The 19,600-nt window shown below is 44.4% G+C and overlaps 1 protein-coding gene across 1 annotated transcript in view; it reads right to left on the bottom strand.

Moving 5' to 3' along the window:
- Positions 1-619: 619 nt before the first annotated feature.
- slc22a7a (solute carrier family 22 member 7a) overlaps positions 620-19,600 on the bottom strand; it is a gene marked incomplete at its 3' end in the record, with an annotated part of 68,453 nt that continues 49,472 nt past the window's right edge. The window contains exons 5-10 of the mRNA XM_084460350.1: positions 4,800-4,923; positions 4,496-4,605; positions 3,855-4,069; positions 2,480-2,588; positions 871-1,077; positions 620-701 (exon numbers count right to left, since the gene is read on the bottom strand). Of these exons, the coding sequence (XP_084316476.1) occupies positions 620-701; positions 871-1,077; positions 2,480-2,588; positions 3,855-4,069; positions 4,496-4,605; positions 4,800-4,923 (847 nt within the window). The remainder of the gene's footprint in view (positions 702-870; positions 1,078-2,479; positions 2,589-3,854; positions 4,070-4,495; positions 4,606-4,799; positions 4,924-19,600) is intronic.

Below are 19,600 nucleotides of genomic sequence, written 5' to 3'. Positions count from 1 at the left end.
CTAAAGAGAGACTAGCGGGACTAGAGAGGGACTATAGAGGAACTAGAAACGGACTAGAGGGGGACTAGAGAGGGACTAGTGGGGGACTAAAGAGAGACTAAAGGGACTAGCGGGGGACTAAAGAGACACTAAAGGGACTAGAGAAGTCACAGAGAGCAGAGCGGGGCATGTCACATATCCGCTTGGGCATTTTAAAAATGTGATGGTGTAAGCAAGTGTTTCATACTGTAGCTGTAATGTCAACTAACCTGACACGGCTGATGCTTTGCTTCGCATAACCATCTGGGAACTCTCCATTGGAAACAAGTTTTGAAAAAAATACTTGGCAGGTGATAAGATGGACCATCGTTAACTTAAACCGCTCCTTGCTGTCATCACAACTAAACCCGCCCAGCATAGCTGTTTGTATTTCAAATTCCTCAGAACCAACACTGATTGGCGAGATCGATTTCTGATCTGGCACAAACTGATCTCTATGGAGAGTATCCAGACTGATTTGAAGAGAAACAGAATGAGAGCTCGCGAAATCAGGGTGGTCTCATGAGCCTAATGTCAATACCTTGTACATCACATTTCAGAAAAGCTTTCTCCATGGCATTTCATAACAATAGCATCCTTTTTATTTGTTGTTTTGGGCTGATGTCAGAGATCTGGAGTCAATTTCGTTCAGCTCCACCGTGTGTGTGGTAGGGCACTTGTGTCTAGGAGAGAAAGACATGAACAGGAACAATGGAAGATGTTAATTAACGAATCCTAGAGAGTCACAGGACTCAACTAAAGCTACAGCAATGTACCAGCATAAACAGCAATGCATGTAACAGTAAACTATAATGTAACTGACCCTAACCCATGTAATAAACAGTACAGTACCTTCCCTCCTCCACGTCCAAGACATTTTCTGGCAGCCGCGTGTTGAGGGTCTCGGGAAGCATGAAGACCACGAAGCCGCTGATGACGGCCGTGAGGGCGAAAAGGAGGGGCGGCAGGAGCAGCCAGACGTCCTCCAGCAACATGACCATGGGCGCCAGTGAGCCCCCCAGACGCCCCAAGAAAGATGCGTAGCCTAGTCCACACTGTCTTCATGAGGGGGCACAAAGTGCATGTTAGACTACAATAAAAATCCCTTTAATACACAGCTGTGGGGAATGTTTGACCCTCTTTCTAATCGTTTATATTTTCATCATGAAATCAGACCGATTCCATGAAATGTAGTCCTTCCACTTGTGTGACTGTTTCATTATATACTGTATATACAAAGTGGAGCGCACCCTACATTATCAGAGGTACAGACTAACAGAACATCAACAGTAAAACACAAGAAGAAGGAAGTCACACTCAAATGTTTTCCTCTGCTGTGACTTAATAGACCAACATTTCAGAGCAAATTTGAGAGCCTTTGTCAGGGTATTTCCTAAAAGATAGGCTTGGCCCTTTTTTAGTCAAAGCAGAGGAGACAATTTGAGTGTGCGACATTGTTATTATTTTTTACTGTGACTGTTTAAAAAAAAGCATATCCTTGGGTGTGACGGGTGTAAAGGGTCAGTTACCTGGGCCCAGTATTTCATTTAAAACATTTAATCCGTATCAGAATCATACAGATTTTGTAATCCCTTTTTTTGCTATGCAAATTGATCTTGTACTGTAGGTTTTGTCATGGTTTTTCAAAGAATTTCCAGATAGGATCATTCTGATCCAGATGCCATGGCCCAGTATTTCAAAACATTCAACTGGATCAGGATGATCAGGATAGGATTAAATCTCAAAATTGTGTATTTCAATCCAGGATATGTCATCCTGATCCTGCTACATTGGAATATGGATTTGGTAATCCAATCCTACCCAGAATCCTGATCAAATGTTGTTCTTGGGTATTTCAAAATTCTAAAGTGGAGATTAGGATAGTTTTGATGCTAAAAGCAGGATTATCCTGATCCCACTGGAAGGGTGGATCAAGCATGGATTCAAGGTGGATATAGAGACGTACTGTAGGATACATGGCACATATTTAATCATTATTTTATTAAATATTAAAGTAGCCTAACACAGACCATGCCAAAACAATATCCATTCTAAATTAAATAATCAACCAATAAAATATTTTCAATTAACTCAAAAAACTTAAAATAGGTAGGTGCAAGTACAAGAATGTCACACATCTGAAATTGCAATGCAGTTATCTTTCAGCCTCTTCTAAAATGTTAAGGCCTTGGATTAGCAAATCCATATCCCAATATAGGAGGATCAGGATTACATAATCCTGGTTTGAAATACCCAATTTTGAGATTTAATCCTATCCTGATCATTCTGATCCAGATTGAATGTTTTGAAATACTGAGCCCTGATGACAGTGTTACGCATTTAAAGGGTCTGTTACCTGATGGTGTGACAGGTTTAAAGGGTCTGTTACCTGATGAGGGTGTGATGGGTTTAAAGAGTCTGTTACCTGATTATAGTGTGATGGGTTTAAAGGGTCTGTTACCTGATGACAGTGGGGTAGAGCTCCGCTGTGTAGAGGAAGGCGGTGGTGAACGCTGCCTCGGAAAATCCCTTCCCCACAACGGCTACAGAGGTGCGAACAAGACCGTAGTCTAGAAAACAAACAGGAAACATCAAAGGGCAGCTGGATGCCCCCATTATTGTGCTAGTATATGCTTAGAAACTGCTTGGCATAGAATGTTGTTAAATTGGAGACATGCAAAATACTTCATGAACGATTGGAGTTGGATCCCCAGCTAGCAAGCTTTGACTTAACATTGTTGTAACATGTTCTGGGGACCCCAGAGAATTACAGTATATTATCTTGTTGAAAAAGAGCATAATAGGCAACCTTTAAAGGTGCACTGTGTAGAATGTAGTGGCATCTAGTGGAACAGACTTGGCCAAAATGGAATATAACATTCATATGTATGTTTTACATAGTGTATAATCCCGAATAAGAATGGTTGTGTTTTCGTTACCTTTGAATGAGGCCCTTATATCTACATAGGGAGCGGGTCCTTCCACAGAGGGTTGCATCATGTAATTGTATTCACCACAAGATGCCACCAAAAATCACACACTGCACCTTTAAATGCTAGTCTAAATACTTATCTAAATGGATGCGATTCAAATCTTTTCCAACCCAACCATATGCAATAACTAAGCGGAGACACTACAGTCAAAATGGTGTTTTTTCTTCCCAACTTCAATTTTCAGATTTTTTTATATTCTTCTACTATAACATGTATACTATCACTACATTAACAGAGAAATGGCGAGACTTGATTAAAAACTGCTATTTTTAAAATTGTTGTACCTGTCAAACAAGCATATGAATTGATAATGCTTATCTTTATCGGACATTTTCTTAAAATTACGTTTTTTCAGTACCTGACGTCACTCGGTACCTGCTATCTCAACTTCCAGGGCAGGTGCATTCACTAAACTTTACATACTGATTCTCAGATGTATTCTGCAAATATTTACGGCTGGAATTGTAAATATCTTGCTGTCTTTTCATTTTAGGTTGCATTTCCTCTCTAAAAGTACGCCAAAAAAGTATTGTGTGTATGCAGTCTTTTTTCAATATGTTTTGAAAATAAGCTTGTATTCACAAACCCAGCTGTAAATATTTAAGTTTTTAGTATATTGTCAAAACAAAAGTAAAACTTTAAGCCTGACTTTATCCATTGTTTAGATAGTAGGTACCAAAATGTATACAAATGTATGCATATTTAATGAGTTATTGCCTAATTTGCATTTCTCTTGATGTGAAGATTAAACTGTTAAAAATTCATTAGGATATCTTTAAAGGGAAAAAAAAATCCTATTCAACTGTAGTGTCTCCCCTTAAATGATCATCCTTGTTACTCTACCTGTGGGTATTGCAGTATTGAGGCCAATCAGGGTCCCTGTTATAATGAGAGACCATGCCTGTCCGTTTCTCCGGCCAATCCGATCCAGGGCAAAGTACGTCCCCACCTTAGCTGGAACTTCAATGGCCCCGTAGACAAAATGTGTGAGGTACATATTCAGACCGAACCCGGTGATCTTAAAGCTGATTCCATAGTAAGTGAATGCCACAGCAAACCTTGAGGGAGAAAGGGGAGCAGTTTGTGAAGTTTACCCTGAATGAGCTCTAATTTCTTTTTGGTTTAAACTATACCTGTGTTCATAGATACTTCACATAAGTTACTGTACAGTATGTGTGTAATTTGGGATTTATTCTGGATCCCTTGAGGGTCTCCTACGACAAACATATTCCACCAGAGTCCGTTACTGTATCTGCTACTCCAGCAGCTACTGCCATTTGTTACAGAATTCCTTTGGAAACCAATAACTTTTTGAGTTGTGTGAAGCTGAAATATATCTAGAACACACACACACACGACCTGTATCAGAATATTCCTGATAAAAGGTGATCTTAATCAGAATATTCCTGAGTTGATCTGTACCAGAATATTTCTGATCAGAGATGATCTGAACCAGAATATTCCTGATGAGATGTGATCTGTACCAGAATATTCCTGAGCAGATAGCAATTTTCCTCATCTTTGGCGTCCTGACCAGGTCCAAGTAGGAATGGTTCTTATTGGCAACTTCAGAAACAGTAACTTTCCTCAGAGTCTTAAAAAGAAGAGTGAGTGAAGAAAAAGTCATGGTTACATAAGCTACGTAAGTTCAGTTCAAGTTCTCTGTGTCTAAGTACAAATACAATTGAATACGGTACACATATTAAATACAAAAATGTGCTGTCTTTAGCAAGAATAAAATTTTCATTGAAATTGATTTCATGCTATTTTTCTTATCTAACCACTCACGTCAGTGTCTAAAGTTGATGTGAAACCATATCTTCCATTCATTTTAGCACACTGAACCAAGTACGTCTTGGCCTCCTCCACTTTGCCATTAGCCAGAAGCCATCTTGCTGACTCAGGGATCCACCTAGGGACGGGCAGATATGGAGAGATTACAGCAAACTTAATCATAACGGTGTTCTGTGATACAGGGAGACATGACTATCCTACCACCAGGAGATAACAGCAGAGATACAGGGAAACAATAATAATAATAATAATAACAACTAGAGGGGCTTGCACAGACCTCCGCCCCCCTCCCCTCAACTGCTCTCCCCCTTCCACGTCCCCCTCTGCCCCCCCCCCCTACCTTTCCTCTACCTTTCCTCCCACCACCACCTCTCATGTGCTGTGCTCTCCTACTGGCTTTTTGAATTGGTTACTGTAGCACCACCTGTAGTTTCCTCTTTTTGCTTGACATCTTTCCTCTCCAATTTCCAAAACGTTACTAGTTCTGTGAAGACTTCCCATTCACATTCATTAACAACCAAGCAGAGCAGTAGTGGAGAGAGAAGTGAGCTGGTTCAGAGTCTGCAGACAGTAGTTTACAAGATGTACATTTGAGATGGGAGTTATACAGCCAATGACATGTTAAATCTAAAGTCTATAGGTGAGATATAGTTTTCTATGAAGTCAATCATTTTAATGTGCAGACACTATTTTCATCCACCTGAAAGTGTCTGCAGTTTACTTTGAATGCTTGAAGTTTACATTATCGTTTAAATGCAACTTGAGACACTAGTCTATAACAGGTGTCACTGTGTTGCTTGACACTATTGCCTTTACGCTCACTTGCCCATGCTAGGTTTGATCGTGGCTGTACAGAAATCATCACACTAACATATAGTATACATAAAGCATTAAACATGGTAATTTAGCGGACTCTATTGAGGTAGCCTACAGAATGCATCGCTTCAACTATCCACACAAATGAGAAATATAACATTATGGTGGATTCCATTTGTCTCGGGAGTTGCGAGTGGGAACTGGCAATGGTCACTCCAGAGGTGAGCGAGCCTACAGAATGCATCGCTTCAACTATCCACACGAATGAGAAATATAACGTTATGGTGCATTCCATTTGTCTCGGGAGGTGCAAGTGGGAACTGGCAACGGTCACTCCTGAGGTGAGCGTTCCAGTTGCAACAGCTGATCTTGTTATCAACAGCTAACTAGTAGCTCTAGCCTTTGTTAGCAAACAAGTTGATAACAACGCACTAAGTGGTATTGTGCGCACAAAACACCATAATCAGCAATAGCTTTAGCAGCTTGTTTGTCGCTCTCTACACTGCAGCCAGTAGTCTCATCAGGCGCAAGGCGAAATTTAAATATTGCTGATTTAAATAATAACACTGCTGCTGCATCATCTTCCATCCGCCGGGCTCTAGCGTTCTACCTTCCGGATCGAGCTGAAAAAGAAAATAGACACCAGTCTGTTGACGCGAGCATAACTGATCATGGCTGGATCATGGATGTATTATAAGAAGTGGATAAGGCATGCAAAGATGGCAGCCCATTCAATCCAAAGAAAGTTGCTCAGTGGCGCATGAAGCAAGCCCCCATGGCCAGGAACAGCCAGTTTTTGGCATAGTGGCCAAGCTCATTATTGCGCCAAGAACCTGAAACCTATGAGGAAACTGAAACCTAAATCCCCCACTACACTGAAGTTACAGTAATATGGGTACTGTAGAGCCACCTATGAATTAATCATGGTCAAAATGTAATGGTCAGTTCCTTGGCCCATGCTGCACCCCTCCACCGAGTTTCATGCATATCGGGCCAGTAGTTTTTGTTTAATCCTGTCTGCCTACAGACACACACACACACAGACAGACAGACAGACAGACAGACAGACAGACAGACAGGGGCGGGGCTTTGCCCCTGTGGCGGAGGTAATAATAATTGTAGTGGTGGAGGACATGACGCCGTTCTACTTACCATTGTCTACTGACGACAACACAGTTCTACTGATATTGTGAGACCATCTCACTGGAAGGTTGGAATGTGGAGACAACTGATAAGGACTCCTCAGACCTAACACATCCTGTCTCCCCCTGCGACAGGCCAGGCCACATTCCAAGCCAGACACACACACTGAGACAAAGGAGTAAACCTCTTTGCCTTGTTTCTTTAATAAAGTGAAATTGCTCCATCTCCACCATGTGATCCAAACACCACATGAATAAGCTTGGTGAACAAAGTTATTGTATGATGTATTGTATTTGTAATGCAACTGTACTGTGTGTTATAAATAACTGATTCTATGCTGCTAAGTCTACCATAGTCAAGTTTGGTATCCATCTTTGGCTAAAATCATTAATCAGTTGATTATGCATGTGGTGGAAATATCAGGTTGAAGGATATGTGATGATTTCTAGACCCCTGAGCTCAGCTTGCATAGCTTAGCTGCTCTGTTTTACGATGGCAGCAGGGGCCACTGGGTGATCCAAGTCACCAATCGGGTGCCTGTCTATGCTCACAGGACACACCTCAGCTCTGCTCCTTAAAAAGGGATCAGACAGGAAGTTCGTCCACTCGTGCACTCTCGTGATTTCTCTTTGTAACCCTCAACTGCCAGGGTCCGTGTTTCTCCAAGTAACACTTGACCCAGGATCCAAGCTTTGTGCCGAGGACACATTTTCACTCAACCGTTGTCAGATAAAGTTGGAAGGTCAAGCAGCAAATTTCTTAATTCAGCTAATGTTAGCTGGTCATAAGGGACCGAGCACTGGCGGTGCGAGGCCCTATTGAAATTGTAAGGATTATTCTTCTTCTCCCCAAACAAATGCCTTTTTGGCGGCCTAAACATCAATGAAAATACATGAAACTTTGCAGATACGTCAGTCCTGGAGAAAAATTTTATATTTGGTGGGTGACGGAAATGGGCGTGGCAAAACGGCTCAAGAGCGCCCCCTGGAAAATTTTAAATGGCGAGTCCCACCTTTCAGTTTGATGTAGACGAACGAAATTTGGTAATGAAGTTCATCGAGACACACTAAAATGTCTCTTGGAGCTATACCCAACATCCAACAGGAAGTCAGCCATTTTGCCCTTAATGTGCCATTATTTCCTTGGTTTTACCTTTTCCATGCCTTGTACTTTAACTCCTAAAACTCCTACAGATTTCATCCGATCAACTTCATATTCGGTCAGCTTCGTCTTAAGACCTTTGTGATCAAAAGTAAAAAAATGTGTTTTCACCAATCATCCTTGCCGTGGCGCCCCCCAAAATTTCGACATTTCGCCATAAAACAGTAAGTCCTCATAACTCCTAAATACATTATCCGATTTTCACCTACAGATGTGGGAACATAAGAATGTAACTTGCTGCAGCATTTCACGTCGCGGTATTTGGCAGGGAAATCCCGTTGGAAATCTCGTGGGATTTCAGACGGGTGTTATTTCGTTTTAGTGATGCACTACCGCCAGGTGGCGTCTTTGAGTAGATTTAGCAGGCTGGGCTCTGTTTTTCTCCTATAGTCTACGAATGAAGCATCATTAAATTTCACATTCTTTAATTTAAATGCTCTGTTGTAAAGCACTTTGAGCTGAAGGTATCTGTATGAAAGGGGCTATACAAATAACGTTTAATTGTTATTATTACCTTGTTCTCAAACACATGTTTTATCCACCTCGATGTAATTTAATTATTACGAACACCTATAATATATCTAGGCCTACAGTAGCCTATCTATCTCGGCAACTGACGTCGGGTCAAGACGTGGAGGCTGTTTGGTCAAATGCGCAAAATAACAGTATTGTAAATATATTTGTTAGTAAAGATATGGTGAACGTGAGGGTTTTGCGTTTTGTTTCTGGAACGCATTCAACTGTTAGGCTACTCGTAAACCCCGGAAGTAAATTTGAAGACAGGGCATAATGTAGCCAAGTCTGAGCGCAGTAGGCTATATGGCTTCAGCACGATACAAAGAAAAAATAAGCTTGATCGACTTGTGGATCCATACAAAATTGAAATAGTCGCCATGAGTAAAGATCACTCATTGCCAATCATATCCGGACATTAACTATCTTGTGCATAGCGGCAGGTTTGACAGTGAGACATCAACCGATAATTGTAATAATGCGATTATTGAAATGGTCTTGTGAACGCCTTTATCTGATTTCCAAAATCGGGGTAAGGTCCATAGGACGATTGTGGGTTTTCATTTGCACATAACTATATTTTAATAAAACATTGAAGTCCGCCTGTCAATGACTTTCCCTAAAATTGTGTTCTGTTGCACCCCCTATTGTTAAATTATAAATGAAAAAAACATAGGCTACACAATATGTTGTTATTTGAATGATCTTGAATATATATATTCAAGATCATTCAAATAACAAAATATCGTGTATGTTTTAATTTATTTATACCGGCCGCCAGCTGTTCAATGAACGGCTATAGGGAATGCGCAGTTTCGCGCTGGCTACAGCCTATTATATGAACAGTTTCGCGCTATGTAGGCTATTATAAATAGGCCTAAGTATTATTCATTGGGAATAGCTTGGACTCGCTGGGGACTGGTGGAGAGACACAGAGCCTCCCCAGACGCGACATCTCCAGTTGGCTGTGTATTTGAGCTGCCGCCTCAACCGTGCGTAAGAGCAGAGCGCATCGCTACAACTAGTAGCCCATAGCCATTAAAACGGCTTATTGTTTTATTCATATATCAACTAGATAATTCGATAATAATGAGTAGCCTAGTAGGCTATAAAATGAATTCAATAGGGCAAGCCTTAAGTTGTAGCCTAGGCTACAGTAGCCTACAATCACAAGACGCATAGGCCTAGCCTATCGTAAAAAGCGTTGCGTTCTCATAGGCCTATATTAACTTAGATAATTATTAATTATGCTCAGGTCATAATGTCCGTTGAAAATAATTCCCTCTAAGCAGAATTTGAATTGTATTAAAATAGGAAATGATTCCTTCTAGGTCTATATAAAAAAAAACATTTTTCTAATGTGTAGCCTATAGGCGATGAACAAAACAGCCACAATGTAGCCTGCTTAGCGAGCGAGAGGGCAGTCTACCATAAAGTGTATAACCATAATGTAGCCTAATATATCTAGACTACATGCATTGTGGTATTTCTTTATATAGCCAATTGTTTCTCAATAAACAGTTATGTCATCCTCTGAGTCCGAATGTAGGCTAATAGACCGGCAGCTCTAAATGCCTTCCCAATCAATGAGACATGGTTGTAAAAATGATGTTTTATTGATGTAAAGGGTAAAACTGAAGAGTCATTGCATTGATCGATGCAGTCCGCTACCAGCAAACACTGAAAATACAGGTCCTCCAGCGAACCTGGACTAGACTATTGTAACCCCCCCCCCCCCAAAAATTCTTTTATATTCAAATAAACTGGAGGAACCGGTTTCCCTGGATCGTGGGAGGGGGGTAGCCTGCGTTAGCGGGTGCTTTGCCATGACCGGCCATTGAATTTATGTGTTGCCATTCATTTAAACCACCATCTCATCTAGACTAGGCCTACTTCTGTTGCTGCATTTTTACATTTATGCTTTCATGATTTTAGAGCGCAATAAACATTTTTGCAGGATTCCAAAAAGTCCATCCATTCATCCAACTTTGTTCTGAGCGCAGCGCAGGCTGGTAGCCTACTGTCAAGGCTCACGACTGATGCACTCCCTTAACACGTCTCTTCCCAGGCCATCAAGATAATTTCAATATGAAAGACCTTGGGATTCCAGGAGTCAAGGCCGTTTCAGACGGGGAGCGACATTCCGCCTGCGTTCTGCTCGGAGCGGGGGACGCACGCGTCCTGCGCGCAGCGGGGCAAGCTGACTACAATTCAGCTCTTGTCGCGGGCGGGCGTGTGCAGCATAGTTCCATATGAGAACACTCCTCGGTCCAATTCCGTATAGTAGATCAGCCTGTGTAGCCTACTTTCAACGAATGTATTATTAGACATAATATCATAATAATATATAAAGCCTTCAACGACCTCCTGCTGCCTGCCTGATGGTCTCAGGGCTAAAGAGACCGCGCGATCATTCCTCTAGCTGCTTTGCTGCTAATGCGAGTTCGTCTCCGTTCCTGCCCGAGAAACAGAAGTTGAACTTATAGCATCAAAATAGCTACAGGAATCAACGTTGTAAAGTTATCTATCTGCTTTTTAGCCACCGACAGCTACCGTTAATATTATGGAAGCTGCTGTCGTGAGCTAACGTGCTATCACGGTCTCATCGTGCAGCTTCACAGCCTGCTATTAGCAGACAGCATTAAGTTGACAAAATCACACTTGCACATCATTAGAATTCCAACCATTTATATGGGATTTATCATTCAACTAAACATGGAACCTGAATACTACCTGATATTTCAACCTGCTGCCATCAGTGATCGGCGCGTCTGCTTGTTTGAGTCATGAATATCTTACGCAGTTACATTCCATGTGTCCCAAAACTGTTAAATCATTCCCCATGTAGTTCACTATGAGTCGCACTCAATACATCCATGGTAATAGGGAGGGAGTGAGTGAACCATTTCAAACACATCTCTGGTCATCTCCGTTAGCCATCTTCCTCGTCCTGATGCCATGTTCCATATGAGAACACTCAGCCTAATGTATTAAACTTCTACTTGTCCCGACAGTTAACAGATATAGACCCGGCGACAGTTACAGAGATAGAAACTATAAATAGATAGGCTTTGTTCGTAATAATTAAATTACAACCAGACAGACAACAAGGAGTTTGAGAACGGTAGGCTCATCTAATGTGCGAGCCAGCAATGGGTCAATGAGTGGTATTACTGCGCCCCTATGGGCAGGCGAGCGGTGGTGCGGAATGACGTAAAGCGCCTGTTAGAATACCGCGGGTCAAGTTACATTCTTATGTTCCCACATCTGTAATTGCTCACACTTCACCTCCAGCACTCTCTGGATAGGTTCACAACCGAGTGTGAAGCGGCTGGGATGAGAATCAGCACTTCTAAACTTCCTGAACGGGACATGGAATCAACTTTCACTCAAAAATAGTTGTTTACGCCAAGTTCTATTGATTAGATTAGATTCAACATTGCACCGTAGCCTACTGGAACATTGTTTAGTGGAGCAATGGTATCTAAAGCAGTTGACAAGGTACTGTGGAAGTTTTGGAGCATTTAATTTAAAGAGCATTCATAGCTGCATGGCTCAAATTATCGAATAATATTGGCGAACTGTGCTTCAGCCTTGCAGTCTAAGAATCTCTTTTGAGCAAGTTTTCTCTTTTGGTCTTTGTAAAGATTAGGTTTGTATCAAAAAAGACACAGTGATGGTCAGAAATGCCTGATCACTGATACATGATGGCCAGGTCTTGGTGCGGGCAGCCCTTCCCAGGGAAGAAGAGCAGCTCAGTCTTGTCCAGATTGAGCTTAAAGTGATGTGTTGTCATCCACTCCAAGATGTCAGCCAAGCACCCAGCTATGCGTGTGTCCACTTGTGTATTAGAAGGGGGAAAGGACAGGACCAGTTGGGTGTCATCGGCATAGCAGTGATAGGAGAAGCCATGCGAGCGAATGACAGAGCCCAGGGATGTAGTGTAGAGGGAAAAAAGGAGAGGACCCTGGACAGACCCTTGTGGAACCCCCGTAGTCAAACTACGCGGTTCCGACTCTCTCCATGTCACCTGGTAGGAGCGTCCCCCGTCAGGTAGGATGCAAACAGAGAGCGTGCAGAGCCAGTGATGCCTTTCTCGTCGAGGGTGGAGAGGAGGATCTGTTGGTCTAGCGTATCAAGAAGTATCAGGACAGAAGAGAAAGAGTTCACTCTCATGGCATGGAGTGACTCCATCATTGCAAGGAGGGCAGTCTCTGTCGAGTGGTCAGCCTCGAACCCGGACTGGTGGGGGTCTAGGAGGTCGTTCTGGTTGAGGTATAAAGATAGTTGGTTAAAGATAGCACGTTCAAGTGTTTTAGATAGAAAGGATAGAAGGGAAACCGGTCTGTAGTTTTTGACATCAGAGGGGTCGAGAGATGGTTTCTTCAGGAGGGGGGTGACTCTGGCAGTCTAGAAAGCGGAGGGAAAGCATCCTGATACAAGAGATGCGTTGATGAGGTGGGTTAGGAAGGGAAGGAGTTTGAGTGCAACAGACTGACGGAGAGGCGAAACAGGGTCCAGGGAGCATGTAGTGGGGTGGTTAGATGGTACAAGGTTGAGGACCTTGTTGGGGGAGAGGGGAGAAAAGTGGGATAAGGTGGGACGTGGAGAGGAGGGGGGGAGTGGAGAGGGAAGAGAGGGGTGGGGAGGTGAGGTTGGTGCACGGAGCGTTGACTGGGGGATGGGGGAAAGAGGATCTGATATTGTTAACTTTCTTGTCAAAGAAGTTGGCGAAATAGTCAGAGAGAAAGGAGGAGTTGGGAGTAGGAGGTGGGGGCTGGAGTAGTGAAGAGAAGTTTCAAAGAGTTTTTTAGGATTGGAAGCAGAGGTTAGGATTTTAGAGCAGAAGAAATCAGCTTCAGCAGCAGATAGGGAGGAGGAGAATATGGAAAGAGGAAGGTCCTCTGGGAGTCTGCCTTTCATCCATTTACGCTCAGCTATTCACAGGCTCCATCTCCCAGTACACACTGAGACCGACAGCCAGTGGCGTTTCCAGCTTATATGCCATCCTGGGCGGAACCCCCCCCCCCCGTTAGGCCTGCCCCCCCCCCCCCCGTTAGGCCTGCAATCGCTGGGGTCCGAAATCCAGGTTGGGAAACCAAGTTAGCCAGCCTACAGCATTGAAAATTCCCGAGCTCAGTAACATTTGCTAGTCAAGTCAATACAATCTCAAAAAACCTATGTCACCTCAATGAAAGTTTATATAACGTACTGTAGTGAGGTTGTAATCATTTATGTTGAAGGCAAGAGGCTACACACATTATCAGGATGAAACTGTGTGGAAGTATATCCAATGCTTATGCTAGCTAACTAACGTTAGATAGATAGATAGCTAAGCATAACTGAGAAAACAGTCACCCAGTCACTGCATGAGCCCCTATTCCCCCCACAAAGACAAAACCCAAACTGTGTGTGACAGTTCAGTTAAAATTGCAGTAAAAACCAAGGCAAAAAAAAAAGAAGAAGTTTTTCTCCAATGTATTTCCGTATTTACTGTCTTCTGCCTTTCTAACTAGCTAGCTATCTGGCTAGCAGCATCGTAGGCTGGGCTAACATAACGTTACAGTAAGATAATAACGTTAGAAACTAGCATGTCATTACATGTTTTTACTTATAAAGGGATGACATAGCGGTATACCTCTATCATTCGAATGTTTATCCTCCTCTTCTTTCCTCTTTTTCCAGAACTGGGCTCACTTCTTTTCGACATATCGACACAATTTGCACAGCGCACTTGACCGTAATGAATGAATGACACTCGGCGCTAGCAGGCTATCCACCCCCGCACCCCCAACCGTCAGAAGCGTCGAGTCAAAACGATACCTCTGATAAGTTACACAGGGGGCGCCGGGGGGGCGGGGTGGGGAGTTACACCGACACCGTGGGCGCTGGGGGTAGGGGGGGGGGTGTTTGTTTTTCTTTCTTCTTCTTGTCGCCCCCTGCGAGATGCCCATGTCGCCCATGCTTAAATACGCCACTGTCGACAGCCATGGGGCAGGTGGAGTTGGGCGTGCTGGCCTGGAGGTGAGGGGACAGAGATTGTGCAGAGAAGAGGAAAGTATAGAGGAGAAGATCAGTGGCAGTATAAGAGGGTAGGAGAGAGAAGTAACGGCAGAGGAAAGATCAGTAGGAGCGAGTGAGCGGAGGTGGCTATGGGTAGTAACCATGTGGGTAGGAGGAGGAATTATGGGGAAGAGGGGAGAGAGAGGGAGTAGGACATTAAATAATGGTCAGAGAGATGGAGGGGAGTGACAGAGAGGTTAGTGGTGGAACAGTGTCTAGTGAAAATGAGATCCAGCTGGTTGTCGGCTTTGTGACTAGGAGGAGAAGAGAGGTGAAGATCGAATGAGGTGAGGAAAGAGAGAGGTTCCAATTTCTCACTCTGGATGTTGAAGTCGCAGAGAAGGATAAGTGCGGACCCAACATCAGGGAAGTGTGAAACTAGTGTAATGTGAAACTAGTGTTCCTCCAGGAACTTTACTTACCAAGGGGGGCTGGTGGGCGATACACAACAGCAATGCTGAGATATAATTGGATATGTGACAGAGAGCATGGAATTCAAAAGAGGGTGGGGAAAACTGGAATAGAGAAGAGAGAATATTTCCATTTTGGGGAAATAAGCAGGCTAGTACCACCACCTCGCCTCACAGCTCTGGAAGTGTGGGAGAAAGAGTACACATCTGACAGGGCTGCGAGTGTGGCAGTGTTCTCTGGTGTGATCCCTGTCTCCGTGAGTGCAAGAAAGTTGAGGGAGAGCGAGGATGCATAGCCTGAGATAAACTCATCTTTGGGCACCGCCGACTGGCAATTCCAAAGTCCCCTTGTCACCACTTGCTCGCTATGAGTTGAGACAGTAGGATAGATGAGGTTACAGGGGTACGGAGTCTGGGGATGACCCAATGCCTGCGTGACCCCCGGAGCGGGGACAGAACAGGAATAGGATGCAAACACATAGTTATAACAAAACAAGTACAGAAGTAAATGTAGACGTACTACTTAACTGACACAGTCTTTCTTGACAAAGTCGCTCTTGAATAAGTCACCCGGTGCCTTCGGTCGACCTAGCCTTCGGTCGCACGCCAGAGGGAGCTGTCGCCTTCCGGCTGTCGCCATCTAGGGCAGCAGTGCTGCTGTTGCCGCTGATTGCTTATGGTCTGCCAGGAGAGTACGCCACTCCCTCAGGGCAATCACCAGGGAAATTAGTCTATCTCAGGCAGAAACTAACGCTCACAATATAATTGACTAGCAAAGCAGCTTCACAACGGCACTGACGACTAACACTTAGCACTACCCATTAGAGTAAGAAATGTATACTTAGTAAATTCTAATTCAGTCTGTAGATCCAAGTCCCTACCAGAAGTTAAAAGCTGAAGATGACTTGGGCCTGTGTGGCACCTGACTTGCTGGCACCTTTAATAAAGGACTGGCCAGCCAGGACACAAGCCAGCACTCCAAGGTGAGACCGTCACTCATAAGACAGTTCCGCCATAGTACATCATGTCTAATGCTGATTCACACTGGCAGCTGTGCCTAGCACAGACGAGGCCACGGAGACAGAGGACCAAAGGAGACGGAAACGACCAAGTCACCGCCTCAGAATTGTCCTCCACAGAAACACCATTGAACAGGGCAACCAATGTGGCCAGGCCCCTTGTAGAGTGTGCTCAAACAGCCCTTAGCAGTGGACGACATGCAGTCTCATAATACTTGGAGATGCCCTCACAAATCCACTGGGAGAGATGCTGTTTAGACAGTGGTGAACCCACCCTCACCGGGCCATGGCAAACCAAGTGCTGGGGGGTAGTACGGACCGCAGTCAGTGCACGCACAGGACACAATACATGTAAGCGGGCCTCTTCCTCACTCGCATGAGGCAGAGGATAGAAGGCTCTCAGCTCCAAATCCTGTGCACTGAATGCGCCCTGGACCATTTTCTGACCGAAAGACGGATCCGTGCGCAAAACAGCTTTGGTCCCATCACCTGTTATGTGATGAGATAAACCGTCAGAGTTCTTCAGTCACTGACCCGCTTACCCATCTGGCCTGGCACGCGATGTATGACCTGCCCCCCGTCAACAAATAGCGCAGCAGCCCCCCCGTCAACAAATCGCGCAGCACCCCCCCCCCCCCCCCGCAAAACGAAACTGAAAGTGTTCCATCTCACCACGTCGGCTTGGCTCGTGGCCTGACTTGGACATGACTGCCAACATGAAATATTCACCCAGTACAGCCCTGTTGATGACAATAACCCACAATGTCAAAGCAATGCAGTTTAACCCCAAAATACAAGTTTAGGCACGCACTTCATGATCATTGGCCATAGACAGACCGTTGACAGATTGAGCTAACGTTAGTTGGGAAAAGAAATGAGACGGAGACTTGGCTAGCTAACATGCTAACATTAGTTAGCTAACACAGATTACGTTAGCTGGTTAACATTGACTTGCTATCCAGGGTTTACCTGTCTGAATGATGAATTAGGGAAAGCTTATGTTATAGTTGACCAGATATCGCCTAGGCCTACTGTATATATATATATATATATATATATATATATATATATATATATTAAAAAATATATAATAAAAATGACAAAGTGGAGCAGAGTGCAGGAAGAGGAAGAGAGATGGAGGTGGATTAGCCTGAGAGAGATGACACAGAGAGGTGAGACCTAGTTGACAAGCTAGCTAGCTAACCTACTTGCAGATCTTAATGATTTGGGGAGGCTATAGGTGATCATATTCATTTTTTTGTATGTTGCATCAGATAAGGAGGAGCAGAGTGCAGGGGGAGGAGGAGGAGAACTGGATGAGTCAGGGGAAACAGAGAGGAAAGACAGGCAGCAAGAGACGGATGAAAGACAGGAGAGATCACACCCAAGAGATGAGACTGAGTTCCATGAAACCTCAGTGTGCTGAGACGGCTCCACACTTGGGGGCAAGACAGGCTTCACCATCTTGCCATCTTGTCGGTTGAGAGGGAGGAACTATCTAAGTTGAGTCAGTCAAGTGGTTTACCACTTTGCCAAAATGTACAGATGGTAGTTTTAATGCTCAAAAAATTTGTCCTTCAAGAGGAGACAACATATATTCAAGTTGTTATACTACTATGTAGCTTAATTGTATTTATTTGAATTGTGCACATGTGAAATATGAATGAAGGCCATTTTATTTTTTCATAAAGATTAATATCTCTACATTTTTAACAGTTGTAGTTTACAAGAGGTCAAATGTCTTCATACATCTAGCCTCTTAATTTTGATGTAGGCCTACATCATTTTCTTACGGGGGTGGGTGGCTGTGCCCCAGTAGAGTCTTATGTCTAGCAACGCCCCTGCCATGATCGATCATTTGTTGAGGAAATTCCCAAATCGTCTCAACCGAGCAGGACTCGGGAGCGATATCCCTTTCTCCACACCAACGTGCAAAAGCAGCCGATTTGCCAGAGTAAACCGAGGCAGTGGAAGCTGCGTGCGCACTCTGAATTGTAGAGATCACAGCTGGAGAGAGCCCTCTATCAGACAATCTCCACCGTTTAAGAGCCAAGTCACCAGCGGCCGCCCCAGAACCGGGGGCATGCAAATCGAGCCCTCCGCCTGAGACATTGCCTTCAGCCAAGAAGGGATGAAGCACGGTTCCACAGACATCATGGCCATCACATCAGCAAAACATCTCTCCCAGAGGCAATCTGTCACTATCAGTATCACTGATAGACCCTCTGACCGCACTCTGGCTAGCAATGGTCAAATCAGCCCCATCGGCGAGAAGGCATAAAGCAGCGAAAACCAGAGGGGACACTTTGCGTTCTCTCTCAAAGCGAAGAGGTCCACTGCCAAACTGAGCCCAGAGCTGAGCTACAATCTGAGGATGTAGGCTCCACTCGTCCGGATGAAGCCCGCCTCGAGACATCAAGTCCGCCCCGATGTTCAAATGACCGGCAATGTGCTGTGCCATCAGAGACCGGAGGATGACATGAGCCCATCGCCACAGAATCACTGCCAGTCGGTGAAGTGCCGGTGACCGAACTCCCCCTTGCCGGTTGATGTACACTACTGTGGTCTTGTTGTCCGACTGCACCAGCAGATCTTGCCCCCATACCTGGTGGACAAAGTGGCGCTACATCAGCAACACCATCTCTAATTCTAGGAGGTTGATGTGGCGCCATTCCCCAACGGCCCGCAAAACACCTACGGCCTGGGACAAACATGTACCACCCCAGCCTTTTAGAGATGCGTCTGTGAAATTGGCAATGTGAGACGACTGCCTATTGGAACGCTGTGTGCTATTACGCGGCAGTCCCTCCAATAGTCGAGTTGCTGCGCCCCCACATAGCGGAAGCAGAGGGGATGTCCCACATCGTTGTAGCGAGCGCCGCAACTGCAGAATCTATCTGGTGGACTAAACAGCGCCGGCCGGGGGCCCCGGGGGATGCCGCCAGCTCCTCGGAGAGTTGCCGAGTAGTCATCTTCGGGTCTTCTCTTTTTAGTTGTCTTTGCGAGCTGAAAATTTCAAAGGAGCAGTTGTGCAGGCACCGGACCTGGTTGGACACAGGTGCGTGTATGGGTTTTATTCTTCTGTCAATTGTAGCTAGGTAGGTTTCACTAGCCAGTAGGAGCTAGCCCTGTGGGGAGGAGCTCCATGAAATAGAACCTAATCTCCACCTTAGAATTTTGAAATACCCCAGAACAGCATTTGATCAGGATTCTGAGTAGGATTGAATTAGCAAATACCGAATTCAGTGAACAACTGGCTCTCTCTAAAGATGTGTGATGATCATGTACTGACTGATTTCACAACACAGTTGGTGATGGCAAGGTCAGCATCTCCCACAAGTTGCACATTGATGCTGTGCCTCCTTTTCCTGTTGACATATCCCCACTCCCTCTGATGAGATGCTTGAATATGCACATGGGTGCATTCGATCTCTGGTCAGCTCTGTTAGCCATCTTACTCATCCTGATGCCATGTTCCATATGAGAACACTCAGTTAGCCTACTGTATTAAACCTCTACTTGTCCCAACACATGAGTTAACAGATATAGACCCGACGACAGTTACAGAGATAGATACTATAGATAGATTGGCTTTGTTCGTAATAATTAAATTACAACCGAGAACAAGGAGTTTGAGAACAAGGTAGGCTCATCTAATGTGCGAGATGAG

Source organism: Borostomias antarcticus, assembly GCF_949987555.1.
Source record: "Borostomias antarcticus genome assembly, chromosome: 31".
NCBI lineage: Eukaryota > Metazoa > Chordata > Actinopteri > Stomiiformes > Stomiidae > Borostomias > Borostomias antarcticus.
The sequence above is the reverse complement of the archived record's forward strand: the minus strand, read 5'-3'. Positions and strand labels throughout refer to the sequence as shown.